The sequence below is a fragment of the Rhamphochromis sp. 'chilingali' genome (genome assembly GCF_963969265.1).
Source record: "Rhamphochromis sp. 'chilingali' genome assembly, chromosome: 14".
Lineage (NCBI taxonomy): Eukaryota > Metazoa > Chordata > Actinopteri > Cichliformes > Cichlidae > Rhamphochromis > Rhamphochromis sp. 'chilingali'.
Genome location: NC_137941.1, coordinates 31,943,456 through 31,970,761, shown reverse-complemented (window position 1 = coordinate 31,970,761; position 27,306 = coordinate 31,943,456). Strand labels below are relative to the sequence as shown.

The following is a 27,306-nucleotide window of genomic DNA, read 5'->3' as shown; positions in this document are numbered from 1 at the left end:
ATCACCCGAACAGCACGCTCTCCTCCCAAAGATTGCCCAACATGTTAGGACATCATTTGGCTTTCAAAATATCTCCCAAAAAGGAAATTGCCACATGTGCTTAAGTCCTCACAGAAAGAGGAAGTATGAGCTGCGAAGGACACGTCTAAGATGAGATTTTTTTGTTTCCACCTTAAGATGTTTTTACAAGACTTTCACGTAAACTAAGGAGGCGGTTGCCTTGACAGAAGGACTGACATAACAGCAGTCTGGTGAGTTTCCTGTGTTAAACAATGGTATCTAACACCATAACATCAAAACCTCTGAACTCTAATCATCCATGATGCTTCTGCATGTGTGGCACTCAACACAGTCTCATTTCTAGATCAGTGTCATGTTGACCAAAACAGATTTGGTACGAAGTCCTGTCGGTGACGTAAGCGCCAGACAGACTTTAACACATTTTTTTCTGTTCCTTCAAGAGACAGATTCAAATGATTTTCCTACTTTTAATGCTTTTACGTACATGTGCCCAGATATTTTACAAAAGCATTGCTCACTGGAGCCTGAAGTAAACCAACAGAGGACTCAGAAATAAAGAAAAAACACGTGATATTTATTTAAGCTACTTTCTTCTCACAAGCACACGCCCACAAACACGCTCACAAATGCAGTTGGCATGCTCCCTCTTAACCGGTGTCATTTAAACATGGCAGACCAGCGGCTGGATAAAGGATGGGAGTACAATGGTCAGTGTTGGGGAGTAACGGAATACATGTACCGCCGTTACGTATTTAGAATACAGTTACTTTGTTGAAATAAATGGATTACACAGCAGAATTTTCCTGTTTCATACTGTGGCGGGTCAGGACTGTTTGGGTTTGGTTTGACAGCTATGTTCTGTTGTTCCAGGCGGCAGCGTTACGGTTGCCATGGTGACGCGCACTCTCTGCGACTGCGTGTTTCCTGGGTGAGAGAGCGCCTTTTTGTTGTTGTTGTTGTGCTAAGCTAATAGGCAGAATGCTACAGGCATAGCCCTAAAGAATGTAGCCTTATGGGCAGTGTAGTCCGTGCTGCAGGGAGAATGGACTGCCATACCCGTTATGTGTCTGTGAGCGCGAGGAGGGAGAAAAAGGAGAGTGGAAAAGTAGTTATCGTAGCAGAAACGGGAGCGGGAAGCATGTAAATATAATAATAACCACTGCAGCCAAGAAGAGTGCCTGACGAGCCCAGTTGTAAGTAAGCTATTACGACTAGACTGTATGCTGTGTTCATGTTTTCCTCCGAAACAATAAGTTCCGTTGGAGCAGCCTTTCAACTCCTCTCTCTGTCTCTCGCTAGCAAACTTGACCCAGACAACAAAGTAAAGCTATTTTTCGGCTACGAGCCCAACACCAGAGGTCCCTTTACTATGGTTCGGACCCGCGGACCTTCAGTAACAGTAATAAATCACAGCAATAGTACATTCACGTAGTTGTAAAAAGCATGATAATATATTAAGTAATCCAAAGTATTCAGAATACGTTACTCTCATTGAGTGACGTAACGGAATACGTTACAGAATACATTTTGGGGCATGTATTCTGTAATCTGTAATGGAATACATTTTAAAAGTAACTTTCCCAACATTGCTGGTGGGATGTGGTGAAATCTTAAATTGTTTTAATGGCTCAGTGTGGGGAAAAGAATCATAAGTCACAATCATTTCTATTGAGAGCTCCAGTAGATTTTCTTAGTGTGCAGGCTGTAATCAACTGACCTGCTGCCCTCTGTGGATGTCCACAACTGCAAACTAACCTGTTTATCCTGCACTAACCTGTAGAGCAGGGGTGGGGAACTCCAGGCCTCGAGGACCGGTGTCCTGCAGGTTTTAGATGTGTCCTTGATCCACTTGGCACCGACACTGGCACTCGAGGCCCGGAGTTGCCTACCCCTGCTGTAGAGGATTGTCATGCAACCTTTAAATAACATAGTTCGTCTACTTCAGTTTGTTTTGCAGCACGTTTCACATATGAAAAAATATAATGTCTCATGTACAGACCCAATATCTGATTTAAAAACATTTGAAATTTCCAGTTTATGAAATATCACTTAGCAGCCCCTACCTTTACATCTAACCTCTCTCCTTCCTCTCCTCTCCTGTCCTGTCTTTCTTATCTTTCTCTATCTCTGAGTGACGTTAGCTCTCTTTCTTCTCTCTCCATCTGAAATACAACAGCTGAACCTTTAGCTAGACTGTGAGACAAACTGCACACAAACGGTTAAAAAGCGTTATTTCTTTTATAATCGCTCCTCTTCTGTAACGCTAGCTAGGCGCTGAGGTACTGATATTTATGTAAATGTAGTGAGTAAAAGCAAAAGGTTGCCAGAAAAAGAAATACTCAAGTAAAGTACAGATACCTGAAAATTGTAAATACAATATCACAAGTCACCAACAGTCTACACAGTGAGTAGGCAGAGAAAAAGGGAAAAAACCTTCAGGTTACTCACTTAAACAGAAAAGAGAACATTTGCTGCGTGAGCTCGGGATATGTCTCACTGCTGAATTGTAGCTTTGAACTGGTACACATTTCTCGCAGCACATCCTGTTTGAAAATGTGACATTTACTCAGGGATTGTACTCGATGTAGGGCTTGACTCATATCTTGACGAATGGCTGTGGCTCATGGGGATTCCTTTATCCACTGGGGAAGCCCGGGTGTGGCTTCACACCTCTGTATAATTGCTTTGGGCTTGACTCAAGAGACTTTAATTGAATTTCTGGAGGAATTTTTTTCCCCTTATCATTTGTTGCTTTGATGGACTACCTCATCTCAACTTTTTGAATGGGCTCTAGTTAGGACCCAGTATGTCCGGATTCTAGGTTATCTGAGTCAAGTGCCGAATACACAGATATGCTGAAGCATGTTTTAAGGATGCCTTCCTGTGGTTTGTGTGCTTTGACATTCACAAACACGTGGTTGCCTTATTAATGCTTTAATGCAGCGGTTCCCAAACTTCTTTTGCTGGGCCCCCCTTTGTTTTACATGAAAAATGTTCGCGCCCCCCCACACGCACACGCATGCATGCACTAACACATCCTCCAACCACACACACCCATATTTTGCTCCATTGCGGTTTATTTCACACCTCAAACATTTAGTAAACAATTAAGCAAATACAAGTAAACTGCAATAAATAAACCACTAACTCTTTTATGCTACGTCCGCACCTACGCGGGTATTTTTGAAAACGCAGCTGTTTCATCCACACGTAAACGCCGTTTCGAATCAGCGAAAACTGAGATTTTCCTCCTTTTTTGCGTTTCCGTGTGGACGAGGAATACAGAGTTCGTCACGCAGCGTCAAAGGTATGTGCCTTTTTTCATGTCACGCTGTGCGCCACGTTATTGTTTACATGAGATGAATTGCAGAATGGCAGATAGAGACAAAATACTGTTAATCTGACTATCTGCAGGTTTTACACGCTTACATATAAACACGCAGTTACTGTCCCTCCATTTACAAAGGCAGAGGCGTCACGGTGTGATTATTTTACGTGTAGTTTTTTTTTTCCTGTGTAATAATATTCAACATTGCTATCAATACATTTTTCAAAAAATGCCTCTCTGTGCAAAATGGGTTTAAAAACATAAACAGCTGTTTGTCTCTGATTTAGACAGGGGGTTGTTATTTGGGTGTTTTTTACAGTTTCTCTGAGCATCTTGGGATGAATCTGCTGGGACGTCTACTCCTTGGGAAGATTGGCAGTTGTCTTGAATGTTTTCCATTTCTGAATGATCTTTTCACTGCATAATGATGGACTTCATATTGTTTGGAAATGGCCTTATAACCCGTCTAATATTGACGGGCTGAAACAGTTGCTTCTCTGTGATCATTACTGATGTCTTTCCTCCTTTGCATTGTGTTGCACTCAGCATCAAGGCAATTAAACCTCTGCGATATTGATCTTGTCCGTTAAGTGGCAGAGGGGGGTGTTAATTAATTTCAGCTGCTTTGATGTTAAATTAAATACAGGTGCATTAGAGGGGCAACAGTGAAACAATGGCATCTTCCATAGAATACCAGAATTGGTTAGTTCACCAGTGATGCTCAGTGCTTTTCACAGATGAGAGCAGGATCACCCTCAGCACATATGACAGACACTAAAGTGTCTGGAGAAGCTGTGGAGAAGAAGGTTTTGCTTGCTGTAACATCATCCAGCATGAACGGTTTGGCGGTGGGTCAGTGATAATCTGGGACATATCCATGAAGGGATACACAGACCTTTAGAGGACAGGCAATGGCACCCTGACTGCCGTTAACATGCCGAGTCCAAGGGTCCCTCTCCACCTGCGTCTCAGCTTGAGTCCATTGATTCGTCTCTGCAAGTGTGTGAGCACAATCCTGAATCCAAGAGTTCCAAACAAACAGCCTGAGTATAAGGGTCTCTGTCTTAAATGCAGATACCTGCTGAGCCTTCTGTGGAGTTCCTACATTGTTCCTACCCCCAAGCCTACACCAGGGTCTCCTTTGTTGTCAGCATCAGCCTTCTTGTTGTCAACCACCTGCTGCGACATGTGATTGCTCCATCTCAGCTCCTGGGCTCCCATCCATCTTTCAGCGTATTTCTGTCTCAGTGATCGCTGGCTTCCACACAAGCCTCTAGAGGAGTCCCCTCTCCTCCTTCAACACAGTCTCTCACTGAACCTCCACTGCTGGCATGTTGTCCATCTGCCTGACGTGTCCCATCACCAATGCCTGTCACCACTCAAACCATTAGAGGGTTTCAGTCACTGGTCTCTCAGGCAGCCCACAGAGTTGCTTTATCTGCACGATTGGCCACCTGGCCGGCCGTACGAACCGCCATCTTCCCCATGCTTGCCTCAATGCCGAGCTGATCCCAGAACTGTGTCTTGTGTGTTTGATTTTCTGGCTCCCTGCTTTTTCGCTTTTTGTTTGTAGTCCTGCTTTGGGGTCTCGTCCTCATTAAATCTGACAGTAAGGATATACAGTTTTTCTGCTTTCTGCTTCTTCTGGCTTAATCTTTTCAATTAGAACTATAATAGCGTGTATTTTCTTTTCCGCCAAAGTAAAATGAAGCGTTTTAAACATGCTTAGGGTGAATTTAGTTCTTCTGTTAATTCATTACATTATAGACATTTCTTTGAAAGCAAAGACTTTTTTTCTTTTGCGGAAAAAAACAACACAAAGATTTCACATTTCTTGCTGAAATCTTGCAACAGTTAAATATCCTGTGAATGAAAAGTGAGTTTTCAGTCATATTTAACAACAAATATAAATGTGCTTATGCTCTTGTAGACAATATGAGCAACTAAATATATTGTTTATATTTAACATCCGTGTTTATGTTATGGGCGTTTTTTCTGGTTAACAGTTAGTGAACCAGAATAAGTTATTTTTAGTTAACATAGCAGTGAGGGATTTGATTTCGGGAAGGTTTAGCTGATTTAACGCTGTGTTGAAATGCAAAGGAAGGAGAACAGAGAGCTGAGAGGTGCAATCCAAACACACTCTTCCTCCTCTGTGTCTGTGCGTCGTCCTGTGGAGGTGGAACAAAGCTGTTGAGTCACCGGCTGGGCAGCACGTTTGAGATTCCTCTCTGCATGCAAGGGTCAGAGGTGAGATTTCCTCTCTTAGGTCTGCCGTGTCGAGTAAACTGTCTCATCCTTCCTTCGCCTGTGTTGTGCCTCGGTGTCTCTTTTTCCTAGGTGAGTCAATATTTACCACTTACTTGTTCCTAAGCTGTTTATGTTCTTAATAATTTCTGACTTTTCTGGGGCAAACTCTGCCACTGAATGTGGCCTCGGTGCTCGAATTCTTAGAAATATGAGGTCTACCATTCGCCTGTTTACTTTTTCGAAAAAGTGCGTTTGTAATGTTTACCACAAAGGAGGCACACTTCCTTTCACACTATAGTAAAGATGCCCACTGCAGCCAACACAAATGTTTGATTTTTGAGCGATGGATAGATCTCATAGAGCAGGAATAGCAATACTGACACCTTTTTTCTTGTATAAAACTGACAGATGATGAGAAGAAAAAGGGACGATTTTCATGCCAAATCAAAAACCTCACATTAAAGGAGTGATTCATTTAGGTGCATTCTGGGTGGCTGTTCAGTGTGGGTTGTACTGTGCGGTTTTCTCGCAGTTTGTCATCTCCAAAGCTTATGTAGGAGTTCTTCCTGCATTACCGTGACTGAACTTTGTCAACATTGTATGTGCTTTTTCACATCCTGCAATGCCATGCAGCTGAGTAATTCCAGACCAACAGACTCATCAGGAATATTCTGTCCTAAAATGCCTAGAAAGTTTACAGAATATTATATAATGATGACATGACATTAAGGTCTTTAAATTTCAAATTTATCGATTCATGTATTTTCATGTATTTTCAAGAAAGGTAAAATGATCTAACGTGAACACTTTGCTGTCGCTGCACCCTGATAACAGGTTCCTGTAGCCACAGTGCTGTTTGTTTTGTGTGTTATCAGTACCCTGCACAAATATACCCAATGAAGGCTTTGATGACAGGAATGAGAGATTTGATTTAGGGAAGGTTTTTCTGATTTAATAATGTATTGAAATGCATATCGTCAAATCAGTTCAAGAGTTACACAGAGAGGCATTTGTTTGTCATGTTATTTCAGCTTCTGTCCTTCCCCTTTAGACCTTTCTACCTCCCTCGGGAGTTTGGACAGTTATTTATAACTGTTATTTGTTTTAATCCAAGAGCAAATGTAGATGGCTGCTGCAGATGTAACATATGCACAGTGGTTTGGCTAGAAAATAAGAAAAAGTTGTGTGGGACTTCAGTCATTTTTCTGTTGTGTTAAAACAGGTTATTGCCCCATGTTTACATCAACTGTACATTGACTCTCCTGCTAAGAAAGAGGACACTGGATTTATTCTTTAGCATTATAAATGATGCATATGAGGATTAGTCAATACACTTGGTTCATCTCTATAAACAGCAGCTTAAACACCAAGCTTGAACTGTGAACAATCCACCTGCAGATGTATGAGAGGGTGTCTGGTTGGGATATTTTCATAAACAATAGCCTATGAATATTTCTGTGTTGAAAGAGCAGGGTGATGAGGGATAGGCTAGACTGATGCAGGAGGAAATTAAGCAAATTGTCAAATATTAGTATAAGGAGGAGAAAAGAGGAAATTGAAGCAGGCACAGCTTGCTTAAGGCAGGGACTGCAGGGAGTGTACACAGTGATTTGACAGCAAAGGGAAAAAAACAAAACACTTGTAGGCTTCAGCTTCTCATGTGGATACGCAGTATAATCCCTGAACAAAATCTTGTAATTCTGGAGCATTCATCTGCATTCCCAAGCCTGCAGTTTGTTCGAGTTTAATAATAATAATAATAATAATAATAATAATACATTTTATTTAAATAGCGCCTTTCAAAGCACCCAAGGACACTGTACAACAGATAAAAACTGGAAATATACACAATGATAAAAATAGAAGATAAAAGTTAAAACATACAGAAATTTAAGAATAGGCAATTTTAAACAGATGAGTTTTGAGGGTGGACTTAGGTGAGTGGCGGCCGGTGAGTAGCGGCAGCCAGTCGCGCCAGCGTTCACTCAACCGGAAGACCTGGCTCATTCACAGCTGTATGTTACTGCTGCTCTTAGAAACTGTGTTTACTTGGACATTTAGACCCTTCTACATTATGTTCTCTTGCATGTTTAAGGTAGATAGCTTAGAGGAAAAATAACAGAGCCACAATAGAAAAAAACGAGAGCAGCCTTCTCACAGAGGATTTCACCTCAAACCAAAAAGCACAAACAAACTACCATTTCACACTACCTGCAATATTGTTTCCACAATGTGAAAAAACACAGTCACACTATTCATGTTCTCAGGCTCGGCTGAAGGAAGGGTAACTCCCGTTGCTTTCCCTTTTTCAGAGCTAAATGAGTCATGTATTTTGATAACCTCCCACAAGCTCCATGTCTTAAACTTAAGCCATTAACCCTTGTTCAAGGATGGCACGGTTTCTGCAGGCTAGTTTTAGAAAACTATTCCATCACTATTTCTGAGACGTCTCCCTTTGCGCTCTTAAGGGCTGAAATGTCATTTATATTAGAAAATTCCCACATTGTTCGTCTCTTATCAGGCCAGCAGGGATGGTCATCCTCACATTTCCGGGAAGGCTTCCTCATACCGCATCTTTAATTTAAAACAGAATTTCTCAGACATGGTTAAAAATAACTTGGTTTAGCAAACATGAGAACAAGATTCAAAGTGTTCTTAAGGACAGCGTGTTTCCTTTCAGCTTGTGAAAATAGTCTGATCTGATGCTTAACAATCAAGAGGCGTGAGCATCCTGAATTAGAGTGCAGAAAATTCTCTGGGTGCAAATAAAAACCTAAATAATTAATAAATATAAAAATACAGATATTTGGTTAGGAAAGGCTATGCAAACCATGAAATTCAGGTGGCGCTTGAGAATGCAAACACTATTTATTGGATTTAAAAGCAGCAACAGAAGGTAGAAACTTGGAGGTGCAAGAACAGGCGCACAGATTCTCCTCCTCTGCATATTTTAACAAATCCACAACAACTATACAAAGGAAAATAATCCAAAAGTCTTAGGCGTTATTTGAGCACACTAGGCTGTGTGCTCAAAGATAAATAAGTCATCTTTATGACTGACCTACAGGGTGTGTCAGTCTTGTGAGCAAGTTGTTACTTTTATTGCTGGTTGATGCGATTCATTGAAGATCTGGGTTTCAATTCTCCATTGAAATCACATCCTCTTCCCCTTAAAATAAAAAAAAGTTTGTTGTTTTAGCTTAGCTAAGGACTTTTTCATCATTCTAGGAACATGGAAATGTTAAAAAGCTGACATTTGCCACGTTTCTCCAAAACATTTCTGCGCTGTTCAAACTATTCACAAGATGGGGTTAAATGAGGTTAAAGGCAAATTGGAGGAAGAGCAAACTGAAATTGAGTAAACATGAACATTTAAATGAGTTAAAATACTGCTTAGAATTTTTTTAAGGACAAACTTTAGCAACTTAATGTTGGTTTCGACTGATCAGTCAGTCAAAAAGATGAACCCTGAGCAGTGCTTGAGTATTGTGATATTTCCCTTCCTGAAGTCCAGAGTTTGTCTCCTACAGCTGCGAGCTGTTTGTTAACAGCAGTTGAAAGAACATTTTGTTGCTGTTATGGTGACGCATACAAAGTTTGCAACCTCTGTTTAAAGCCAATCACTGCTGAGCTCACTGCTGTTTGTTTCCACATCATCCTTGATTTTAAATATTTGACTGCCCTACAGAAAGCACTTGTTGTTTCAGGCTCGTGCAGTTTTAAGCTGCTACACCAAACCTGCTGACAAACTAATTTAATTCCAACATAACATGGAATTGAAAGTAAAATCCTGAGCTACGCATGCACGTAAAGTGTCTGTCTTTTCCTGAGATGTTCGTGTTATCAGTACCTTGCACCTGTGACCGCTCTTCAGTGTATGTGGTAATCGCTGCCCTATAAACAGATGGACAAAGTTCACATGACTGAACAGATCTGTAGACCAAATGAACATTTAACCAAATGTAAACAGAAAACAGACGCTTGTTCCTCTCTGTCAGTTTGCTGTAGCGAAATTTAAACATTGCACAAATTTGGCCCGTTAGCGAGGCCCATTTCCCAACAGCTTCTGTAAGTTTTCTGCCATGCAAGCATTTTCAATAACACTGCTGTGGTTTACAACATACAGCTTGACTTTGTCCAATGAATGCAAACAGAAAAGGTCGTGCTGAAGATGATTAGCAGATTTTATAAACTGTAGATTATTGCTTTAAGATATCTTAAGATACGAAATGATTTCCAGCAGCCTTGCTCCTCTTGCGCCCTTCCCTAAAGTGGTTATCAACACTATGATAACGATATTCTCATCAGCCATTCACTCCTTCCACCATCTGTTCCCAGAAGCAGACATCTTTAGTGCTGCTTGCTCTGGAAAAACTGCATCACTTTCTTGTTTTGTGCCTTGACTGAAACTTAATCGGGGAGGTTTAGATTCAAAATGCTTTCTGATTAATTCATCCAAAACTTTTATTATTATTATTATTGTTATTATTGAACTCTAATGACATTATTCAGAATAGTCATTTATCTTATAGTGGGTCTTGGTACAACTGCTTAGTATTGGTGTTTTAGCTCCTGTCCCTTTAAGTCATTTTTGCTCTGATTGGCTACCCCTTGCAAACAAAAGGTCTGAACAGCAAGCGAGTGGATACACTGTGATCAAAGGCAGATTTGTGTGCCTCACGCCGGATTCATGGTCCTGTGTTAAATTGACTGAACGAGAATAGATCGAATTGAAGAGAAAACTTCACTATATAGCCTTTTGGCAGTGACAATACAAAGTAATGGAGGTGCACGATACACAAAAGTATAAATACTGTCATTGGCATCTGTGAAGGCTACATCATATGGGAGGTCTGCTGTGAACTGTGCATGGTGAAGCTAGCATGTCACAAGTCTGTCATAGCTGTGTGGCCCTTTGTAGATGGAGTGTGATCTCTGAATAACAGTCAAATAGCTCCCAGCGAATATTAAACAGTTATGAGCTATTATAGATGATCCCTTTCTACCTGATCTTGAAGATCTTAAAGTAGACCAAAGACTGAAAAAGAGTTTATCTCTACTTTTGTTTTACTGAGAACTATATTTAATGTGAGCTTCCACAGTTATTACAGAGTATTTATGAGGGGGAAAAAGCAAAATAAAGAGCATAAGGTGTCCGCTTGAAGTTTATTATTGACTGTAGCTGTAATAGTGCATAAACTGTAGATCTTGCAACACTGCCAATGACAAAAATGATAGAGAATTTCTCTTCCAAAAACCCAAATAGTGCTCAAAATAGGCAGATCTTGGCTGGGAAACCTGCTTCTTTCCTGCCAGGAAGCAATATTTTGAGCTGCACTGATTAGCCATTGTCTGCAGTTAAGGATGTTTCCAGTAATGTGTGAAAGTGGTACCAAGATAAGGTGCTGAAAAGTGTAATATTACACAACTATAAATCTATTTGGAGTTAAGGTGGTACACCACCATTTCACAAAGAGTGCATGTGTGGCTCTGAGTCATTCAAAAGTACAGTAAGAAAGAAAAAGTTAAGCGTCATCTGACTTTTGGTAAACATGAGCTCAGTCTGAATCCACTGCGCAGCCAACCTCTGGGATCCCTGACCTGCCCGCTGGTTTACACCTCCGGTGACTCACTCGTTTCTGTCTTCTTCAGCCTCATGTCTGCAGCGTGACCCGATGAACCAGTTCACTTCTTCCCACGCTCGCCCCTCTCTGCCTGAACTTGTCTAAATAGCTCAACTATGCACTGGAAGCAGACACAGATATTGGGTCTAAAATGAATTAAAATTCAGCTCTCCTTTTATACCTTGAAAATATTTTTTGTTTAAATCTAAAGACCACTTAGCCAACTTTATTTTAAGCCGTGCTTATTTTCCATTATTTGTTTTGCTTTTATGAACAAAAACTGAGTGAATATAAGCTTTAGATAGATGGAGCCTGCTTTTGCATGCCTGTTTCTCACAGTCAAAATGTTGTGAACCTTTTCTTCTTAGAAACGAGATTTCTTCAGAAGAGCTTCTGCTCAAAACAAACAACAACCACTTGAAAAGTGCACGTGTAATCGAGATCCTGTGTGGTTTGCATGCAGTGTAAAAAAACACAAGCCAACAATAAAAGCACTAATATTAGCCAAGTCTCGATACCAACCAATATTGCCTTTGACGGTTGGCCTGTGAACCCAGGATAACACTTATTGAAGGCACTGGCTTGTTTTTATCTGTGGTGTCACACTGCATACTGGTTACATTTTTCCCAGAAAGATGTGAAACATTTTGATGAAACAAAACTAAACAAACACCACTCAGTGTTAAGACACGTTCACAGCGTTCACTGGAGCCCTCTTTAACCACAAGCAATCTCCCATTCATTATAGTTTTCCCATCAGCAGTAGCTCTTCCTGTATCGTGATACACAGGTGAGAATTTTGAGGTTTCGATCATTTCCTTTCCTTCTTCCCACAGCAGCTGCACACATTTCGTTGCTACTGTGTTCTTCTAAAAGCCTTTGCTTGCCTTGGTGCAGATTGTCAAAACTTACCATACCGATTTGTGATATTATGTACCAATTTATTTCTTTTTACTTAAAATTGCAAACGACTCAAGATGTGCTGATAGATTCATTATCGGACCATCGCGAAACATCGGGTAGACAATGCAATGAAATCATGGTCATATACACTAAAAACAGTTTCTGCCCCAAAGCTGTTAAAGCATTATAAACGTTTTTAAATTACTACTGATGGGAGGGGGGGACAATATCATGAAAGCCGGGACTGGCACACACATTTGTTTAATATCTGTCATTTTTTTAAATTTATATTTCCTTTTATTTTTTTCTATATTTTATCACCTTTTCAACACAGAAAAGCACTGCACTTGTTTTGTGTGAAGTTTCCACACTATCTGCAGCTACAGACTCTGCGGGTGTGAAGTCACACAATGTTAGAAAAAAAATCTGTCATTAAATCTCATCTGAACGTGACCTCATACAGAGTATTACAGCTGCTGTTTCAACCAGTTCAAGCATGTATGCTAAACTACTATTCATACAGAGTTTCAGAAGATGGGTGGATGAAGTCGGTGGGGGTGAGGGGAATTTATGAAACAATTGAGATTTTATTTTAACTGCTTGTGTGCTGTTAATGACAGGTTTCTGTACCATATTTAGGAAAGCAATGTTTTGTTTTGTTTTTTCCTCTGGCGCTTTCCAACCACATCCATGCAAATAATTCAATAGGAAGTTAAAACCAGCAGTAACAGTCATTTTGGATCAAACATGAATGGATCTGTTAAGATGTTAATCACTCAGTAAATCAGCATGTTTGATTCAGATCCATGTAGAAAATGTACCGAGTAAGTCACTCCTTACTCAGTACACTCATGTCTGCCTTCTGCTTTAGTCGTGTACTTTAATTGTAACTGAACCTGATGACTGGACTCATGACTGGACTGATTGTGTAATACCAGTACTAGTTCAGTGAAAGGCTGGTAATATGTAATTCTAAGTTAAAAGCCATTTTCTCTGGTCTTCTATTGGTTTTAATAATTGCCCAGACATATGCGTAAACCACACTGAACTGATGAGAAAACCATGCACATTTATGCAAACTCATGAACTGATGTCAGCCAGAAGAAACAAGGTGCTCAGGTGTGAAAAAACCCAGATGTTGCTTCTAACGGCACTTAAAGCTGGTACTGAATTCCTGGGAAGATTTTAAATTTTATTGCTTCTTTATTAGAAAATGTCATATGCTGGGCTTCAACTCAGATTCTCTGGAACTTTCAGTCACAGGAGCTGATTCAGGGAACTAAAAGGTCCCTTCAATCCACTGTTTTTACACATGGGAACTAAGTTACGGTTACTTTCACACAAAAGCTGGTGAAGCAAGACCATCCCTCTGGCTTGTTGGGAGGTGTGGGCGTGTTTATTTCTGCTTGAAAAAGTAACTGCTGGGACCGTAACATTTTACTTCTCTGATTCACTGCCGTGGTTGTAACAAGCACTGCACCTTCTTTACATTCGCCCTCGCTCTCACTCGACCACACCCTGCCCTTCTGTCTGTGTCCCTGTCGCCTCCAGAATGTTTTCATAGAGGTGGCCATACAGGGGTGACACACCATAAAACCAGAATTTCCAGTTTTAATATGCTGTCGGCAAATATAGTTTACTTGAAAAAGTATGACAAAGAGCAAAATGAATGTTCTGCCTGGTTAATTGTCGATATCAGCTGATATCACTAAGAATAGGTACATATCAAAACCAAATAAGATTTTAAAATCCATAATAATCTGTTTTGATTGATTGATTGATTGATTGATTGATTGATTGATTGATTGATTGGAAGTCTCAACCATTGTTTTAATGATTCTCAGCAGAGCCGAGCAGAAGCATCGGCTCTCCCAGAATGGAGTTATCCTTTAACCCTGGAGAAACCATGGGGTCAAATTTGACCCCATGGTTTCCCTAGTAAGCCAATGGGGTCGGCTCTGGCCCCATTGGTTCTCCGGGGTTAAGAGCAAACTTGGTCAGGAAAGACAAATAAATATTACAATCATATAAGAATTAGAATCATAAATATTAGATCAGGCAAGAGTGTGAACTGTTGCCTGTCTCTATGTTATGTTATGCCCTGAGATGCACCAGTGATCTGTCCAGGGATTTGCACCAGCTTGTCTGCAACCTTATTACATTATTACCAACATAGGGCAGTCTTGCCCGGAGGCACTAAGGCGGGGCAGCAAATTTTGGGGGTTGCCCAGCGACCCCCTTGGTGGCACCCCTGCCCTGTACAGGCCCACATTTTGCACCTTTTGAAGACAAACTCTGGTTTATCTGCTTGTAAACACAGTCCCTGCTTACATGTTGTTTAAAACTAGATCAAATGTTCAGTGCCAAACACAACGGGCTAAACAGCCGCAATCTGTCGAGGTTACCAGGTTACCTCACTATGTGTAAACAACCACATTAAAACTACGGACGCATGCAGTTAAATCAAATCGGTCTCAGCGCGCACTTTTTTACTACAAGCCACATTCACATTCATATTCGTACAACACTTTAACAGTCATAATCACACTCGCACTCATCACGGTGGATGCGATAGGAGCAATTGTGGGTTTCAGTAAACCAATGACCATATTAAAGTGGGATTTGTTATTTGTTATTTTATTTAGTTCAAATTGTGGTGCTTTTATTTTGAAGGTCAAGCTTGCCTGCGTAAACAATCATTACACTGCATGTGTGTGTAAGTGGGCGTAGGCTACCGATGTGCCAAAAAGTGATCGTCTGCCAAAAACTGATTTCTGGCATTTGCCAAAAAGTAATTACAAGTATTTAAACTGCCATGAATAAACTTTTGGCCTTTAAACAGCGAAGCATATCAAATGTATCCCTCAATAATATAAAATAAGTCATCTTGAGCCACAAAACAACATTGGTATCACAAGCTAGAAGCCGCAGTCAGTTTTTGACAAAGTGACTAAGAGGATAGCAGAAATTGCAACTATATAACAATAGTTCCATAAAGATATTTTTAGTGGCCAAAAGGGGACTGGATTGGTTTTAATGTTGGTACAATAACGCAGAGTCATAAAGATACTTAAAAAACAGGTCATTTTAAAATTTTATATATAACCCCGTAAACCCTGTTCACTAAAATCTACTTACCAATATAAGTAAAGACATTATACATCAAAACAAACAAACAAAAAAACACACACACGGCAACACTGGAAATCAGTTTTTGGCAAACGATCACTTTTGTGCTCGTTAAAAAGTTTGGGCAACCTCCTGAGGGGTTAATACATTCCATGCAAAAATGTAGAGGCTGGCCAAGGGAGCAACACTTAACACTGGACTGTTATCAGGAATTCTGGGTCTGCTTCCAGTCATAAAGCATTACGCAGCATTTTGGCTTACACACGCAGCTCCTCAAATACCAGAGCGCTAGTCATTCACGATCAAGAGAAGGAGCTAGATGGCGTGAGAAAGGAGAAGTGAGCAGGAGAGAGAAAATATCAGGCAGTGTACAGTTAGCTCTTTCAGTTTCTCTGGTTTTTGCTGGATTTTAAAGGCTCTTGGGCTTTTCACATTCTCTGGATGTAATTTAAAGACGCAGGAAGACCTGGCACTAGGTCAGCTGATTTCCATTTCAGGTTTTTGCTGTGACTCTTAGCATGTTCACTTCTAAATGTTCTGTATCTTTGTTTTTCAGCCATGGGTTCAAGTTCAACACTGGCAAGCCTTGTGTTTTTCTTTGGTTTGTGTGGAATCTGTAGCGGATTTGAACAGGGTGAGCTGAGTAACACTGCTTCACACACACACACACACACACACACACACACACACACACACACACACACACACACACACACACACACTGAACACATTAACACATTTTTAAATGTTTCTGTAAATTTATCATATGTCATGTTTTTGCCAAGCTGCAGTTTGAGCCACTAGCATGATCTGAAGTATTTTATTGCCCTCTTGTGGCCAGGGATAGAATTACAACAACACTGATTTTTAACTCTGCTTGGGAAAGTTCAAGTAAAAACACATGGAGCAGGAAATATGTCACATCTCAGTTCAGTTCAGTTCAATTCAATTAATTTCAAACAAATAACAACATTATATTTGACTTTGAAATGTTTGATTTCTCAGCAATAAAAGGTTAAATAACTATTTTCTCTATTCCACACTTACATGTATGTTGCAGAGAACTGTACTGACTACAAACTCCAGTTTGAGAGGGTTTTCTCTGTTCCTGGAGATGTGGCTATGCTGAGAAGCACACTGGTGTCCTCAGACGTCTTTGATTTCATAACTGTCCCGTACAACATCACGTGGTACAACTCGGTGTCAGGCCAAGAAATCAGCAGTCAGACTGGTCACATCCTGGTGCACGAGGAGACTCTGTGGATTCTCAATGTAACCATGAATGACAGTGGGGATTATGTGACCATACTGAGGTAGGAAGCACTAGTAGAAGTAGAAATATTAGAAATGAGTAGAACACAGTATTAATTTACACCTTACACAACTCATCGAACTGCCTCCATGATCTATCAGTAATCACAGTGAACACAGAGTGGTTTATGGCTTTTACTGTATTGGAAATTATAATAGGAGAATGACGAAACCGCCCACATCTCAGTACTTTCAAACACTTTTATTCCGATTGCCGTTCACACACGGGCTGCAGGTTTGCAGCTTGCAGCCACACACTCCAACAACAACAACCGGATTCCGCTCAGGTGCGTCCGCCTCCCGTGCAGCGGCACTGCTGCAATATTATCTATCCCCAACACAGAATTTGATTTAGATTTTCAAAATCTAAGATCAAGATCCCTTACAATTCCAACAAATTTAATATTAATATTGTTTGATTTTTGACTGTGGAGAAGGTCAAACAATGACCCTCACTGCCAGGGCGAGTGTGCCCAATTATCTATTCATTTATAATATTTCTGCTTAATTTCCCAACAGGACTCCTTCCCACTGCTACAGGGAGGCTAGCCGACTGGTGGTGGATGAAAGACCTACAGGAGAATGTGGAAGGCCGAGGAAAGCTTATCAGCTACTTACAAAAGGAGTCACTGACAATCTGAGCTGCCCTCTGAAGAACGAAATGAATAAGCTGAACAGCTACAACATCTCTTCCTCCATCAAGTGGTACAGAGTGAGTTCTCCAGAATTGTTGTTGAGTGCTGCATGAAACCTAATGGTTTTAATGGAGAGACTGCACAGTAGCTGCAGCCTCAACTATTTACTACCACTATTCCAACTTCTATCAATACCAGGAATGTATTGAAACTCTGGGGAGATACGAGTGTTTAAAAATTGCAATTTGACTGACAGCAGATCCCAGTCTCGGTGTGTTTGTGTGCGTGCCCTTTAATTTTGTGGAAGGGAAACAAACAGTTTAATAATATTAAAAATCATGGAACTCTTTAAATGTCTATCTGAACAGATTAGGAGCATCAAAACTATCCCAGTGGCTGTAAACTGTTCTCCAATTTAAATAGTTAACATTTTTCTTCATGCATTGTTAATTTGAAAAAAGACTTATGCGTTTCTCCCTCTAGGGTTGTGACCCCATAGAGGACGGAACAGGCAGCTATGAGTACTGGGGTACCAGACTGAAAATTACCAGTGTGGACCTTCAACACAAAGGCACTTATACCTGTACTCTGACATTCACCCTGGGTGGCATCAAAGGATCTGTGTCAGAGACTATTAGCGCAGAGGTCAAAGGTGAGATTGTAGATTAAGAGAAACACTGAAATGAAGTGAGGGGGCTATGAAGTGGATGAAGTGTGGAAGGGCAGTTGGTCCAGATGACATACTTTTGTATGCTAGGAGAGGAACTTTGGCTCTGAATGACGTAGTCAGGAATGGTGAAGAAGTATGTGAGGGAGGCCATGTATGAGGACAACGAGACAGTGGTGCGGGGCGCATTCGAAGTGATAGAAGGTGTTTAAGGTGGGGGTGGGACCAGGGATTGACCATGCTGTTTGCGATAGTGATGGACAGGCTGAAGATGAGGTCAGACAGGATTATGATGATGTGAATTATGATGTTTGCAGACCTGTAGTGAGAGCAGGGAGCAGGTGGAAGACAACCTAGAGCAATGGAAGTATTGACTGGAGGGAAGATAATGATAATGGCGGTTTGGAGATGGTGGCAATGATAAAGAGACAGGAGGCCGAGCTGGGGGATTTGAAGATCTATATAGGTTTATACTGGGTGTGACAAAAATGATTAAGATTAGCATTGAACATATCAGAGAGGCTGCTAATGTTAACAGTTTGGAGATAAATGTAAAGAGGAAAGGCTGGGATGGTTTGGACGCATGCAGAGGAGGGAAAGGGGCTATGTTAGACATATAATGCTGAGGATGAGCATCCAGGCAGGAGGAAAAGAGGTAGAACACAGAGAAGATTCATGGATGTAGTGAAGGAGGGCATGTGGAGGGTGGGTGTGATAGAAAGGGGCAATAGGGATAGGGCGAGATAGAGGCAGATGATCTGCTGTGGCGCCCCATGAAGGGAGCAGCTGAAAAAAGAGGAAGAAGACAACAGAGTGATTTTTTTTGTCCATATGTAAAGATGAATTATAAAATAACAGTGATGATACAATAAGTAACTGTATAGATGTGCACAATGCTCTTCAGTCATAAAGCTGGTATTTCCGAGCACTCAACTTGGTTTTCATTTACTTGGGTTTGACTGTGTCATAATTATCCCCCGCTAAGCCTCATGTAGCTTATAGGTTAGCACCTAGATACCTCAAATTATGATTCACAGATTCACTTAGTGAAAATTGTTATGTTATATCTTGAACAAGCATGTGGCACAAGACGGGGAAATACAAAACAAAAACTGTGTTTGCCTTGGGCTACACAAGATAAAGACCTCGTCAGGAGCCCCCACACAGCTGAGAAGGGCAGCTGTGTCTTTGTTCTGTTATTCAAGCAAGGTTTATGTTTGACTGCTAACTGACCGTGATATCCACTTCAGTTAGTCAGGCATATACAGTAACGCCCTCAAACACAAACAAAACAGAACAGAACAGCTCCCAAACACTTGCAAGCGAGCTGAGGTATCGTGACTTCTATACTGAGCGCAGTTGAAAGGACAGAATCACGGTTGCCCAACACATCCCAGCCCAAAGGCCTCAAAGACTATCTTGACACTACTGTACGTTGACAAAAATCCGGTGAAAAAAGCATAATCGCTTCATTTTAACAATAAAAATAATAACAGAAAAAGAAACATCAGTTGTGTTAGTAATAATGGTTTCTTAGGTTTGCTTACTGTAAAACTGTGAAAGAGAAATATGATTCAATTTCCATTATATCTTTGTGATTATTCAACCTCTACTGTAAGCTACACAGTATTTGATGTTCTCTGTTTCAGGGGATTACTCTTTGGTTCCACAAGTGCATGAACCCTCCAATGATGTAATCAAAGCACAGAGCGGTAAGTCCTCTAAGATCTTCTGAGAAATGTGGTGTTCTGTTGATTTCATATTTATGTATCTCAGGCTTCATTTAGGCCAACATATTGGGTTGAAAGTCACAGACTTCTGCAGGGAGAGTAAATGCTAAATATACAGTTTCATGTTTATACTGAGTCACTGTTTTGCGCATGTTTTCAGGGTACAACTTCAGTAAAAGGTGCCTGGTGTTTGTGCCGGGTGTTGGGAAGCCTATCGTTGATATTTATTGGTTGGACAAAGATGGATTCTTTGAGACTAACACCTCTCACCGTGTCCACATGTTAGAACAGCGGTCAGTACCTTTTTACTCTAAATCTATTTAATTGATCTGCTTTATCAGTGAACCAATGTTCAGAGTTGATGTCTTTTGAGACTCCTGCCTTAACAGGCATTTTGTCACATCACCTTTTAACTGTTTCATCTGATTGTCCTCGACAGTTTGCTGCCCCAAAATGGCTCCAGTAAAGGTGCGTGGTTAGAGACCTGGCTGATATTTTCTGAGCTAAGGGAGGAGGACTTCTACGTCAACTACACCTGCCGTGCGTACAGTGACAGGGGCTTTCCTGAAAGATATTTCAGTCTGCAACCAGAAGGTAAAAACAGAGTCTCCCCTAAACATGATATTTTAGTTTGTCTCTAACCTTGAGCAATCAAAGCTTTACATTTGAGAATACCACTCACAATTACTTAATCAAGTAATCTTTTCATTTAAGTGATTATCTTATACATGAATAAGAATTAGTTAATTACAATACAGAAAATGTTGCCTTCAATGTAAATGTTTTGCCTCTTGATAGGTGTTAAACCACCAGCTAAACCAAACACATTAGCAAACTTTCTACTTAATGAACACAGTTCATAATAGCAATGCAGTCAAATTGCTGTTAGGGTCCCACAGCTGAATAAATAGCTGAATGAACTGTTCATATACAGTAATTGTTATGACTTGGACCTGTTAATAACTTAGTATGAAACCTGCACCGCTTTAGTCAAACGCACAGCAAAATGAAAATCTGAAAATCTTTTGAGGTCAATCAAATAACAAGCTTTGATAAGTATTTTCACAATTTTACATATTTTAATAAGTCATCATGGTAATGTACCTCACTAAGAAATCACCTGTATAACAGTAAAAACCCAGGATTTGGCGAGGCCTCAAAGAGCAAACGAGGCTCATGTAAGAAACATTTAGTATCATGATAACAGAGCCATGTTCAAGGTAAATAAAGTCTTACTATGACTTTATTTACACTCTGTTGTCTTCTTTAGCTATGCTAAATGCTATGGCATTTAGCATAGCATCTAATATTCAGACAAACAAACAAAATAACAAAGGAGTCTATATCTAAAGTATTATTTCTAGAGGATTAGAAATTGTTACAAACATGCATGAATTGTAGTTCTCGGAGGCATTATTAGAACTATGACCAGCAGAGGGAGCTGTTCAGCCTGCTCAATCTACTCAATATACATAATTAAACCAGAGGCAAAATTTCATGCTTTCAAAGATGCTGGTGAAAATATGAACATTACAAGAGGAAGTAGCTGAAAAACAGTTACATTTTTACACTGCTATGTTATGCTGTTTTTATACCAGTTAAATCTCATATAAATGTTAATTTGACTGAAAAGTAATTTTTTAGACATTTGAAGCCATAATGAATTTGGAGCCAGTGCATCAGCAGCAAATATATAATCTAAAATTTTATGTCTGGTATGTTTGCTGTTCATCTCCACAGATCCAAGTGGCATAGCTATCGGATCTGTGCTTGGTGGTATGATGGTTCTGTTTATCATCACCGTCACCCTATACTACCTTTTTAAGATTGAAATAGTGCTGTGGTTCAGGAGAGCATTTCCAGTCTTTTACAAAAATAAAGGTAAGTTCTCAGCAGCTTTGTAGTTATTAATGTGCAATTGATTTACGTATTATAAACAGAAAACAATAGCAACAATAATGTCATCTAACAGTACAGTACTTAACAATGGAAATACCCCAAGCAATGTTTTCAGCTTGCACCTTTACTTCACACACAGTACCCACATATTCACGACAACCTACAGAGTCATAAACTCTGCATGTGTCAGCAGCGAGAACAAACAAAGGAAACAAGCTAACCACAGGACTGCTTACTCTGCTTCTCATCAAATGTCATTTGCTGATTATGAAAGAAAGGGATAGCAAACACTGGACTGCTTTTGCTAAAAGTCGATGATTCTTAAGACTTCAGAAAGCATCCACGGCTGAATCAGTAAGAAAAGTACTGTTTGAAAACCCGAACAAGAAGGAAAACAGCGTTACCCACACAGTTTGACATATGTGAAATCGTATACGCAGATAGCGAAACACAGAAGTAGCACGTAGTTTGATGTGGTAACACCTCAAAAAGAAAGTGCAATTGCAGTAGCTACGTTGAACATTAGCTTTAACGTAGCTACTGTTTTCTGTCATCATCAATTAGCATATTGGTAACTTTATTTATTTATTTGTTACACTGTTGCTTGAACAAATTGTTTCATGCTGAATTTATTCAGTGAATTTAAATGTTTTTACACATGTTTGACATAATGTCTCCAATTTGCTTCCAGTCTAAGAAACAATGCAGGATAGCTGCACATGCTCGGTGAACTCCAGGCATATCTGCCGGTTTCCCGATGGCTTGGTGTCTTGGGGTCATTTTGCAATAAATTACATGCAATGTACCTGTCCCTGCCTGCTTGGTAGCACACTGTCTGACAATATAAATCTAACTTCTTGTTGCAAAGCATGAACACAGCAATAATTAGAATAACTGAGTTTATAGATGACAGCTCTAAATATTTAATTGAAAGATCAAATTTTGAGGGTTTTTGTCGAAACTATGCATGTCATAAACTTTTCCTTTTCTTGTGTTAGACTTGGATGGGAAGCTTTACGATGCCTATGTGGCATACCCACAGCCCTGTGACCTCGGATTCAGCAAGGATTTGGAAACATTTGCCCTTCAAACACTGCCTCATGTGTTGGAAAGGGCCTGTGACTACAAACTCTTCATAGCAGGCCGTGACTGCCTGCCTGGGCAAGGTAATTTACCCACAGCAAACAGTACGGAGACATGTGGCCCAGAGCCATTTTTTAAACCACAGAGCCTAACTTGCACTGTTTGAAGAAGGACTGGCATTTAGTATTATAAAAAATAATAATAACAACAATTTCATGCTTTTCTTTAAATTAATTTGTGATTTTTTTTATCCCACCCATTATTGGCAGATCACTTCAAGATCTTAAATATTATTAGGCTGTTTTACACGTAGCAAGCTTAAAATCTTGAAAGACTATCCAAAAAGCTTCTGTTTGCATTTCGTTTAGCTGGTCATGGTGTATTTTTAAGTAAATACCATGGGCTGTAGGTGGTAAAAGCTAGCCTCTTTTTGTCTTCACTTTCTTCCTTTACGAAACTGCATGAGATAGAGTATATATGAGAAAGGATTTATATAAGTTGTTTTGTGGTGATCTTGTCTTGCCTTTTCAGGGCGGTCAACAATAACTGCTAGCTAGAAATGCACAAACACAGACGAATTCCCCAGTGTTGTACACATCAGCTTGTTTCATTTTCAAATATTTTGCCTGTTGCTGTGACTTCCTAAGTAGAAAATATGTGGCAAAGCCAAATTATTTATTTTTTGTTCATGCAGTTAAAAAGTAGCATTGCATTAGCTTGTGAAGAAAGGCAATTTGGCTGTCTGCTGCGATGGTTGCATTTACTTCTTTTCAGTTTAAAAAGGAATAAACTTCTAAATATAACTGTTAGAGCTGCATATAGCTAAGTTTAAGTTCCCTTATTTAGCTCCTATTTTCTAACCGTGTGTTTTCATTATTTGTTCCCTCCTGCAGCTATGGTGGACTCTGTTGAAGAAAACATACAAGCCAGCCGCCGTGTCCTCCTTCTCTACACTGCTTCCTCTTTTACCACCAAAAGACATACAAGCAGCACCAGCAGTAATAATAACAACATTTCTAAGAGCGGTGAATGCGATGATGAAAGTCAAAGAAATGCCAGTGACAGCTTTAGCATTACAAGCTCTGATGTTGGTGATAAAGTCTGTAAAGACACAAGGCAGCAGCTGGAGTGTGTGGCAGCAATGCACCGAGTGCTGATCGAGGGCTCCCTCAAGGTGAGGAAATAGACACTCTTCAGAGGCACGTCTCTGAAAAAACTGCCAGACATCAGACTAATGTCAAACAGAGGCAATTGCATATCTCGCTATTAAACATGAACTCCTACACGATCAGGAGCTGAGCAAAAATTGGCACACAGGTACATATTAGGTCCATTCTTATGTACACTACCGGTAAAAAGTTTTTGAACACACCAACTTTTCCAGTTTTTTATTGAAAATGATGCTGTTTAATGTTTCATGCACTCTGAAATAAAAGCATAGTAAAAAATAAGCAATAAAAAAAAAAAAAAAGCATGGAATCAATTTATAGACCAAAACTTTTGACTCATCAAAGTTGCCACCTTTGGTAGATGATAGCTGAACACACCCGTGGCGTTCTTTCTACAATAAAAATCAAATATTCTTCACAAAGTTCTTCCCATATCTGTTGCAGTTCAGTTCACTTGTAGGTTGCTTTGCTTTCACTCTTGTGTCCAGTTCATCCCAAACCAGCTCAATGGGGTTTAAGTCTGGAGACTGTGCTGTCTGCTCCATGTTTTCAAACTTATCATTTCGTTCTTTTTCCCCAAGGCAGTTCTGGCATAGCTTGGACTTGTGTTTTGGGTCATTATCTTCCTGTAGGATAAACCCCTGCCCTACTACGTGCATACCAGAGGGTATTGCATAGCACTCCACAATGGTGTGGTAATCATTTTGGTTAAGAGGGCCTCTCACTCTGTACAAGTCACCGACCATGAATTTGGCAAAACAGCCCCAGACCTTCACACTTGCCCCTCCATGTTTCACAGTTGATACCACACACTTTGGAATCATCCTTTCGCCAATTCGATGTTCGTGAAGATTTCAAATTTTGATTCACCAGTCCATAATGCCTTCTTCCAGTCTTCAGTAGTCCAATGGTGGTGTTTCATGGCCCAGGCAAGCCTCTTTGTCTTATTCTGACGTCATAGCAAAGGCTTTCTTGCTGCAACTCATCCAGTCAACCCTGAAGCTCAAACTCTTCAATTGAAATTACTTACTATGGCCACTATTGAGCTGTGCTTGAAGCTGTTGTCCTGTGAGCCACCTATCACACAAGATGTTAGCTCTCAGAAACTTGTCCTCTGATTCATTTGCGGCGTTTCATCTGCCAGACCTCTTCCTGTCAGCATTTGCCCCAGTTTCTGAGTGCGTTTTGATGGTGAAGGAAACTTTATTCACTGAAACCTTTCTTTGTAATTTCTCAGTAGGAAAGACCTACATTTTTAAGTGTTATGCTGGTCTGTCTCTCTTCCATTGTTAATTGCCTTTTTTTCTCGCCATTTTTGTAGCAACACACCACTATCTGCAGTACAATACTGTTCACAGATGCTCACGAGGGTTTGGTACCACAGTGTGTTCCAACATTGCTTTTATGCAGACAGAGGGGGTTGTAAGTAATCCAGAAAAACTGGAACACCTGTAGGAATTAGTTGCACTAGCTTGATCAGTTGCACTAGCTTCAGCTTGATCAAGCTTGATTAATCTCAATTGCTGCAAAACAGCTTTAAATTGTTAAAATATATTGTGTCCCCTGAAAAAGGCGACACGATTTTTGTATAATTCTGATATGCACATTATATTTCAGTTTTGGTTAACCTTACCTTTTTTTTAAGCCTCTGACAGTTCAGCCCTTCCCTTGCACCAGTTCAAGCTATTCATTGGACCTCAATGTAATGAATTGCAATAAATACTTGGAAAAACTGGGGTGTTCTAAAACTTTTGACCCGTAGTGTATGACAGACATTATGAGGTCTTTGTGTTCCCTAAAACCACAAGGAATGGGCTAAAATGACAACAACACATAATTATTCATGTAAAAACATGAATTTTGTATAAGTCTGTATTTCATACAGATAGATAGATAAGTATAAGGGAAAAATATTACAACATCATAATATTTTGTGATGTGTGAGCTAGATGCAGATGCCCAAATCAAATTCATATGGCTCCGATCTTGATCAGATTTTTTTAGTATGGATTTCCATTCTCACCTATATCAAGCTAACTGATCAGCTAAAGAGGCAGCTGAGAAATGTATTTCTGTGCTAAATTTTGTGATGTCAAACATGAGTGTAACAGGAGGACTGATGGGCATTTCATAAGTACTGACTGTACTTCTATCCCAAAATCAAAAAATATTAAATAATAATGATAAATGTAAGAAGTGAATGCAGAATTACTGATTAATGTGAAGTTCAGAGCCCAGAGTTTATTTCCTGTATCTGATTCTAACTACAACTTTAAACAGAAAGATACCCTTTTGCCTAATGTGTATTAAATCATTCCACCGAGTCTAATCTAAGCTCTGCTTTGCAGGTGGTTCTGGTTGAGCTGGAGGAGATCACGCCTGCTCAACTGGCTCTATTTCCAGAGTCAGTGCGTCATCTGAGGAAGAAGCAGGGTGCCGTGTGTTGGTGGAAGAACCAGAGGACGAGGGAAAGGTGGAAGACGTGCATGAGTGGAGCTGATGCAGAAAAAACTGGAACAGACTCACAGCTGTCAACATCCCTCTCCCCTTCCTCTAGGTTTTGGAAGGAACTGAGGTATCACATGCCTGTCCGGGGCAAGAGGGTAGTGTATCCTGAAACAATCGCCTTTCTGTAATTCTGATGGCGATCTGTGTTTGTCAGATATTGAACCAGAGAGTACCTGGTTTCTAATGTAAATGTGGCAGTTGCATTTACTCACTCACAGGTAGATCGTGGGCACTGTTATCAGAAGCAGTGACACCAAGACCCTGAGTCAAGTTTACAGCACAGGCAACTCCAAATGTTCTCTCAGCAGAGATGTCACCTTTACCTTCTGTGGAACTTTTCAAGTAACACATTGCAATGAGTATAAAAAAAGTGTAAGAAATGTGGAAAGTATTGGCTAAAGATGACAGCTGGTCATGGACAGATCAGTGCAGTGTCTGAATTGTCCACAGTTTGTATGCGAACTGCTGACAATCAGTAACAGAAGGGGCCTGAAAAATAATGCAGATGAAAATAGCTTGAATGGTCGTACAGTTATTTTATTACCACAATCCTCAACATCCCAGCTGACACTGGGCGATAGGCATATCAGGAAATGTACATATGTATGATTAAACTTGTAAATATGTAGAAAAAATATATAAATTAACATGTAAAAACTGTAAAGAGGAACAACCAGAAAAGTATACATTCATGATGATTTTTTAAATTTATGTATATTATTTGTAAAAACAACATCATGAAATGAGGCTGCATAAAAATCTAGGTTAAAATGTATGCGCTAACATTTTTAATCAATGATTTTTTTTTACTTATGATTCTGGGAAATTGTAAATACTCTGTTTTCTATTTGAATTTTGTTTTAAAGTGTGACTATTTTGCAAATAAAAAGATTATTTTCAGTTTTTACTCTTTTCCATTCCTCCTCAAGAAACATACACCACAAAGACACTGGGTCTAGTATTATAGCGTGTTTTTTTTTTGTCAATTTACTTCACATTTCTGCTACACTGATTTTACTTAAATATAAAATTCCTCCCCAATCTTAAAT

At 39.9% G+C, this 27,306-nt stretch overlaps 1 protein-coding gene across 7 annotated transcripts; it reads left to right on the top strand.

The window, feature by feature from the left end:
- The first annotated feature begins 89 nt into the window (after positions 1-89).
- LOC308410634 (interleukin-1 receptor-like 2) lies at positions 90-27,225 on the top strand. Of its 7 annotated transcripts, none has more exons than XM_080904130.1 (13): positions 91-251; positions 5,453-5,599; positions 15,812-15,889; positions 16,316-16,568; positions 17,086-17,278; positions 17,685-17,853; positions 19,518-19,580; positions 19,759-19,891; positions 20,038-20,192; positions 21,339-21,479; positions 22,496-22,663; positions 23,474-23,754; positions 26,098-27,224. In XM_080904130.1, exons 3-13 carry the CDS (start codon positions 15,814-15,816, stop codon positions 26,383-26,385), a joined length of 1,920 nt encoding a protein of 639 aa, XP_080760256.1. In that variant the 5' UTR covers positions 91-251; positions 5,453-5,599; positions 15,812-15,813; the 3' UTR covers positions 26,386-27,224. The 7 variants fall into 7 exon arrangements, with proteins under 7 accessions (XP_080760260.1, XP_080760256.1, XP_080760257.1 ...); XM_080904131.1 differs by lacking the exon at positions 91-251 and adding an exon at positions 954-1,214 and having other exon boundaries at positions 5,529-5,689; positions 26,098-27,225; XM_080904129.1 differs by lacking the exon at positions 91-251 and adding an exon at positions 954-1,214 and having other exon boundaries at positions 5,453-5,689; positions 26,098-27,225.
- The last annotated feature ends 81 nt before the right edge of the window (positions 27,226-27,306 follow it).

What these genes read in the sequence shown, in the direction of transcription:
- LOC308410634 (XM_080904134.1), top strand. Translation starts at nt 15,814, where the DNA reads ATGGGTTCAAGTTCAACACTGGCAAGCCTTGTGTTTTTCTTTGGTTTG. An exon ending in GATTATGTGACCATACTGAG is followed by an intron (nt 16,569 to 17,085) that starts GTAGGAAGCACT and finishes ATTTCCCAACAG; the next exon opens with GACTCCTTCCCACTGCTACA. An exon ending in AGTCTTTTACAAAAATAAAG is followed by an intron (nt 21,480 to 22,495) that starts GTAAGTTCTCAG and finishes TTCTTGTGTTAG; the next exon opens with ACTTGGATGGGAAGCTTTAC.